We start from the raw sequence: 8,144 nt of genomic DNA on the forward strand, positions 1-8,144 counted from the left end.
GGAAACATAGGCCGGTTAATACGTAGGATGTCAGCAAGATAAGTTGGACTTATTGTGAAATTATTTCCTCTAACCCAACATTTTAGCTCATCTCCCTCAGCAATGGCATTTGCATAGAATTCTTTCACCATATTCTCGTATGGGTCATCAAAACTCGACAAAAGAAAATTCCAATCTTTAGTAACAAACCATTTTGGAATGCTCGTATCTAAAAGAGAGGCTTGGTGAACTGCTCTTTCAACCAACAAGGGGGCATCTTTGAAATATTTCTCATAAACTTGAGATGCGGCGTATGACCTAAATTTGTCAACATCATAAAGCCCTATTGAAGATCTGGTCCTCTTTGGCTTCGGGGTAAAACTGTCAAGATCTATCACTAGTTCTTTCCCTTTGCTACTTCCCCCTTTGACAGCTGATTTCTTGAAGGGTGACATCTGCACAAGCAGACATAAAAACACAAAAAGAAAGCAACAACACAAAACAGACCACAAAACTTGATTAGATTCAAGTTAGTCCAAAAAAAAAGTAAAAAAAAAAAACTTAAAACAGAGTATAACAAACTCAAAAACAACATGTTATAATTGTTGAAACATGTAAACATAAACACAATGCATGAAAATAAGTGATTGTGCATGTGTGCGCATGTGCTGATGCATGTGTGTGCAGCAGGTGATGCATAGTGTGTGCCTAGGTGATGCATGGCATGGCAGTGTGAGGCACAAAAATGGGCATAGTGTGTAAAACACACACCCATTGACCAAAACATGTTAAACATGTTCAATCAATAGTAAACCCAAGCATTGGAACTCATTTGAGTCCAAAACAACACAAGGATGTCACTAGGACATTCTATCAAACACCTAGCATGTAAGTGGGCAATGCATGAACACATGGAAATATGCCTAAATACATGCTTAGAATGCCACAAGGGGCAAACACAAATACACACAAACCAAATGGGACTTAACCCAATCAAAATCTTGAAAAATTTTTGCTTACAAATCATGAACCCACCCTTGTTTCGAAAATCCCCAAAATGTATAACCCCAAGAAAATTTCTGCATAATCTAAGACAAACATGAAAAGAAAGTTTTAGAAAACATACCTTAAAGTTGATTTTGAAAAAAACAAGCTTGAAAAAGATGGGGTTTTGAGAGAAAATAGGATTTGGGTTGATAGAGGTTCAAGAGAAGCAGTACGAGGGAAAAAAAAATGTTTCAAAACTCAATCACATCAGCCCTATAAAACTGAAAACACGCGTTTTTCATGGGTTAGACAGTTGCGAAATTACTCGTGAAAAACACCACTGAAGCACAAACACTTTCGCGAGAAGCTTTTAGTCGTGAAACAGTCGTGAAAGTCTCTATATGAATTTGTGTTTTCCAGTTTTTGCCTTAAAAACTTTTCGCAGGAAAAGCTTGGTCGCAAAAAAGTCGCGAGACAGTCGCGATACTCTGTGTGAAAATTGAGAATTTTAGATTTCCCTTAAACACTTTTCGCGAGAAGCTCTTAGTCGCGAGCTTCTTATGAAAATGCCTCTGAACCAGTTTTTGAAGAAAAACACAAAAATGCATTTTGAACAAACACTTAAAGCACGAAAGTATAAAAACACCTTCAAAAACATATAAAATACTCAAAAATCTTTTTGGGTTTGATCTGCAAGCAATTGAGTATACACATCACATTTGATCATGTACAATCACACAGATGAAATAAGCATTCATTGAACAAAGTCTCGTGTGTTGTGTGTAAGTATTAAATGTGGAATAGTCCTTAGTCTAGATTGAAGCTTCAATGATCAATTCAATCAAGTCATACACAAATAGTACTAAGTCAAGTGGACTATCTCAATTATAGAAATGAACATATATGATTTCACACAAAAATGATTACATAATTTTGAAACTTTTCATTTGGCTTCTTTACAACACATAACATATGATCATCATTGAACAAAGTACATCTCATTTTGAGATCGATGCTTGAACTTTCGGTATTTCAACTTTGTGAGTCAACCTTTGGCTTTTTGAGGCACCATACATTTCAATACAAGTCGCTTTCCCTTTTTTCTAATCAAATACTAGTATGTGCGATGACTTTTGCAGCTCAATATCTCTTTTCATTTTGAGATTTACATTTGATGAGCTCTTTAAGCAAAAAAATAAAAATGTGAGAAAAGATATAGGCACAAGTCTATGTATGTATCAAGACCAACAAGACTATTGACTAATCATTCATGACAAGCTTGAAGATCGATTTACAACAATCACACATAGATTTCAAGATTTTTCCACAGAGATAGATGTGCATACAATCAAGCTAAGCTCGTAAATGCACTACACCATTAGTACAAAGGTACTAGGCCAAACTCACATGATATACACAACACAAGCGATCAAACTTTTTGAAGATTTTTCAATTTTTATGAGTTTTTGAATTTTTCAACACACTCAAAAACATAGCAAGAAAAGTAAGATCAACAAAAACAAAATAAAAAAGCAGCTAGCAAAAGAAACATATGCAAACATACACATGTGACCTATAAAACATGTATGCACCAAAGAACAACATAAGGTCACATAAGGGATGAAAGTCAAGGGATGATACCAACACCGATGGTCTTACGAAGAGATTCAAATCATGGACTATCAAGGGGTTTGGTGAAAATGTCTACCTTTTGGATGTCGGTGTTGATAAACTCCAACCACACAACTTTGTTCTCCACTAGATCTCAGATAAAATGATACCGAATCTCGATATGTTTCGATTTCGAGTGTTGAACTGGATTTTTTGACAGGTTTATGGCACTTGTGTTATCACAAAACACACACATAGTATCTTGAGTAATTCCATAATCATATAAGAGTTTCTTCATCCACAAAAGTTGTGCACAACAACTTCCTGCTGCGATGTATTCACCTTCAACTGTTGACAGAGAGACTGAATTTTGCTTTTTGCTCATCCATGACACCAAATTATTTCCAAGATAAAAACAACCACCAAAGGTGCTTTTCCTATCATCAATTCACCCGGCCCAGTCATCATCCGAATATCCAGCTAAGCACTCATTGGAGTCTTTTGAATACCAAATTCCATAATTAGAGGTGCCATTGATATAGCGGATGACTCGTTTTACTCTAGACAAATGTGATTCTTTGGGTGCTGCCTGAAATCGAGCACACACTCCTACACTAAAGGCGATGTTCGACCTACTTGCCATGAGGTAGAGAAGACTACCGATTATGCTCCGATAGAGTGTTGGATCAACTTCCTTACCAGCTGGATCAAGACTTAATTTTGCTGATGAACTCATGGGAGAGGATGCATGCTTTTGGAGTCTAAGCCAAATCTCTTTACAAGATTTTTAGCATTTTTTTCTTGAGAGATAAATATCCCATCTTTCCATTGTTTCACTTGAAGCCCTAAGAAGTAGTTCAGCTCCCCCACCATGCTCATTTCAAACTCCTTTTTCATTTCTTCCGAAAATTCTTGAGCAAGATGATCAATTGTGGATCCAAAGACAATGTCATCCACATAGACTTGAGCGACAAGGAGGGATTTCTCATCTCTTTTAACAAACAATGTTCTATCGACTTGACCTCTTTTGAAACCATGATCTACAAGATACGCGGTGAGGCGATCATACCATGCTCTTGATGCTTGCTTTAGCCCATATAAAGCTTTCTTCAATTTTAGAACATTGTCCGGAAAGTGAGGGTCTTGAAACCCTTTTGGTTGCTCAACAAACACTTCTTCGTTCAGAAGTCCGTTCAAGAAGGCACTCTTCACATCTATTTGGTATAGTTTGAAGTTCATAACACACGCTATGGAAAGAAGAATTCGGATTGACTCTAATCTTGCTACTAGAGTAAATGACTCATCAAAGTCTACTCCTTCAACTTGAGTATATCCTTGAGCCACCAATCTAGACTTGTTTCGAACGACCTCACCATCTTCATTGGTCTTGTTCTTAAATATCCACTTGGTGCCGATAACATGTGTATCCTTGGGCCTTGGTACCAACTCCTATACATCATTTCTAACGAATTGATGTAACTCCTGATGCATGGATTCCACCCAATTCTCATCTTTTAAGGCTTCTTCCACTTTCTTGGGTTCAAATTGAGCAAGATAGTAATTGTACGACACATGATTCAAGCTATAGCTCGGTCTTCTTCTCAAACGAAGTCCTTTATCTAAATCACCAATGATGTTGCTTGTGGAATGATTGAGACTTACTCTTGATGATGGTTTCTTGGGTGTAGAGAATTCCTCATCTCGTGAAATTGGAGGTTGAACTTCTAGAGGGGTGAGTGGACTTGAGGGTCTTTGCATTGATCTAGTCTCCCTTCTTGATGTAGGAGGTGTAGACTCATTTTCTGGCGATTCTTTTTCACCTTCATCACTTTGAGACAAGATATCATCACCCTTATTCTTCTTAAGAGTTGGAGCTTCACCGTCCTCATCAACATCTTTTTCGGAGATGGCATCATCTATGACTACATTTATCGATTCTGTCACTGTCTTAGTACGCTTGTTGTACACTCTATATGTCCGGCTATTGGTGGAGTATCCTAGGAAGATCCCTTCATCACTCTTGGCATCAAACTTCCCAAGATTCTCCCTATCATTGAGACTGTAGCATTTGCTTCCAAATACTCAGAAGTACTTCACTTTTGGCTTCTTTTCCCTCCAAATCTCATATGACGTCGTCTTTGATCCAGCCCGAAAGAAAATCCTATTCCCAATGTGACATGATGTGTTCACCGATTAAGCCCAAAATTTCCGTGGATTGTTTTTTATGAGAAGCATTACTCTTGCCATCTCTTGGATCATTCGATTCTTTCTTTCCACCACCCCATTTTGTTGTGGTGTTTTTGGAGCGGAGAATTCCTTTTTGATACCATGCTCATTGCAAAATGTTTCAAATTTTGCATTTTCAAACTCTTTCCCATGATCACTCCTTATTTTGACTATGGGAACTCCTTTTTCATTTTGGAGCTTCTTGCATAACCTTTCCATCTTGTCGCACGCCTCCAATTTTTCTCTAAGGAACTCTACCCAAGAATATCTTGAGAAGTCATCAACCACCACCATGATGTATCGTTTTCCACCCAAGCCTTTGAAGGAAATATGCATGTATGTAGCGGAAAGTAAACGGATCTACTTCAATCATAATTGATAACATGCTCTATGTAAATTTCAGAATATAGAATCAAGCGAGTGTACCTTGGTGCAGTGAATTTCAAAACCAAAGATCATAAGTTCTTGAGAACACTTTTAATCTTCACTCCAATTCCACTAACGCCCAAGATGTGTGGTCTCTCAATCAGTTTTTGTTCAAGGGAAAATGAGAGAGTGTCCAACACTCACTTACACACCATTTCATAATGATGTCTCCCTTTTTTATCTTTTTTTAAAACAATCTATATGTTTATCTCCTTATAACTGATTATCTAATTGGGCTAGCCTTTTGAACCTTTCCAATTGGGCTTTAGTGTGTAGCTTGGAGTGAGACCAAAAGGGACCAATAAGACACTAGCTCCAATGGGCCTTGGGCTTTTCTGTCAACTCTTAACAAGTCTAAAGTTACCATTAACTATATTTAATACCACTATATAAATATAGTTGCACTCTAGGCCTTATTTATAAATTATATCCCAAAACTTTATTATACATGCAACCCTTTCATAGAATATTCGTAGTAATGCAAAGTCATGAATGTAGACTACCACTATGTAAATTACTACATCTTATCCTTGAGTATCCAGTTTAATCCTTTAAAGTTATTCAACATATATTTATGAAATCCAATTTCATAAATATATACTTTAGTAACTTCTTACCAAAGTGGTTAGGCCTAACTCTCTGAATAACTAAACTCATTACACTTATCTCAAGGGAATATTTTATATCTCCATTAAGAGACTATGAATTCCATCTTGAGAATATAAGTTCCATCAACATTAAATGTGGCTGCCCAACATACTGAGGTTTTGACCATTACATTAAATCTCACTCCTGATATATCAAGGCAACCTACATTTCATGATCATGTCTGTTATCCTCTCAAGATTAAGAGTCCATGTAAATAGAAGTCGTGAGATTTATTATTCAATTGACAGTCGTTAGGAGAATAATAAATCTCACAGCGGTCCAGCTCAATATGTCTTAATTCTTAAAACATATCAACACATTAACTAGAAGTCTCCACTTCCATGATCAAGACAAATCATCTTAGTTGATATGTTATAGTCTTCGCAGATGAAATGCCCAATTTCATCACCGACTACGAACTAAAATTATGAGCTTACAAAGAACTTGTAATCTATATCTTCTGTGACTAAATCACATAGATCACATACTAAGCATATCATGGACTATATGATAATGTCCCATATTCATGTTACCATTATTTTAGATAATAATAAAATAACTTTATCAATTATAATATTAAGTTATACATCATGTCATACATAATATCAAACACTACATTATACAATAGGATTTAAGGGCATTAATCCCAACAGCTTTCTGTTCTCATTGGACTCATTAGATCCACATGAAGTAACTCTAAAGGACGAGAAGTAGCCGCTACATTAACTTTGGGATGGGTTGATTTTGTTTGTTTTCCCAATTGACATGGACCACACACATTGTTCTCAATCTTTCCAAACTTTGGCAAACCAATCACCGCTTCAAGCTTTGAGATCTTTGCAACTTGCTTGTAATTTGCATGCCTAAACCGTTGATGCCACAACTCCAAGAGATTTACTCGAGCACTCCGACATGATATGTTTGGCTTGGGAACAACACCATAGCAATTGTCCATGGTTCTAAGTCCCTTCAAGACTTGAACACCTTCTTCATTGAGAATTAAACATCCCTTCTTTGAGAATTGAACTATGAAGTCTTCATCGCATATTTGGGAAATACTCAACAAGTTCACTTTTAATCCTTTGATGTAAAGAACATTAGTCAACAAGGGAAGTCCCGGAATATCAATGGTTCCCTTTCCAAGTACTTGTGAATGGCTACCATCTCCAAAAGTCACAAAGCCGTCTTCCTTCTCCTTAAGAGTTTTGAACAGGGTTTTATCTCCGGTCATGTGCCTTGAACATCCACTGTCAAGATACCACAAACTCAAATTAAACACTTTTAATGCGATATGAATGAAAAGACAAGCATGGGACAAACGCTCTTGACCCTCAAAGATGCACTTCTCTTCTTTTACTTCATTCAAAGATGAGTAAAGTTTTCTTTTCAAACCATCAAGTTTATCACACAAATGTCTATTCCTTCTCTTGTATTCAGCGATTAAGGAATTAGACTCACACAAGCTATTATGAATATCATGATTTCTTTGTTCTAAGGATTTTAGCATGTGTACAAAAAATCTAGCATGTTTCTTAGATTTGAATAACTCTAAAAGTTCATTGCTAGGACAATCTTTATAGATACTCATAGAGTCATTTTCACAAACACATGAACTACACTTCATGTTAGCCTTAGCCATAACACTATCCATATCAAGGCAAGGGGTCTAGGATCGCACTTAGGTAATGAAACCACAGCAAGTGCACCCACTCTGATACCAATTGAAAGCTCGGATTTATGTTAAAAACACAAGAGCTGTTTAGACCCCAAATTAAAAAAAAAATACAGCTCGGTTGATTATACTCTAACTTAAACTAAGTGCGGAATAGAGTAAATGCAAGCTAACAAACAATACAACTACTCTAAGTTATATTCAACAAAACACAGCAGTAAAATGAAAGCTAAAAGAGAAGGGAAGAGAGATGCAAACACAAGATAACACTCTAATGTGTTATCGAAGAGGAAACCGAAGAACTCGGAGAAAAACCTCTCCGCCGCCCTCCAAGCGGTAAATCGATCCACTAGACAATAAGTTGGGATACATGAATAGCAAAAGACCCTCCAAGCCTAGTCTACCTAATGCACCTAAGCCCTCCAAGCTCCTACTCCAACAAGGCTTCACGGAACCGTGTCTTGTCTAGCTTTCTGAATCCAGCAATGCGTCCGATTGCATCCGCCAAAGCTTGGCTTCTTCCAATGCTTCCCAACAGCACTAAAAACTCACTGGACACTCAATATGGGTGCGGTAAGTGTTTGGGCTATCAACC

General features: G+C 37.0%; 1 protein-coding gene across 1 annotated transcript; it reads right to left on the reverse strand.

Moving 5' to 3' along the window:
- Nucleotides 1-3,309: 3,309 nt before the first annotated feature.
- LOC142627619 (uncharacterized) lies at nucleotides 3,310-7,516 on the reverse strand. Its single transcript, XM_075801498.1, has 3 exons — nucleotides 6,678-7,516; nucleotides 4,078-4,636; nucleotides 3,310-4,026 (listed from the first exon to the last, which is right to left on the reverse strand). Exons 1-3 carry the CDS (start codon nucleotides 7,514-7,516, stop codon nucleotides 3,310-3,312), a joined length of 2,115 nt encoding a protein of 704 aa, XP_075657613.1.
- Nucleotides 7,517-8,144: the final 628 nt, after the last annotated feature.

This window comes from Castanea sativa, chromosome 1 (genome assembly GCF_040712315.1).
Source record: "Castanea sativa cultivar Marrone di Chiusa Pesio chromosome 1, ASM4071231v1".
Classification (NCBI taxonomy): domain Eukaryota; kingdom Viridiplantae; phylum Streptophyta; class Magnoliopsida; order Fagales; family Fagaceae; genus Castanea; species Castanea sativa.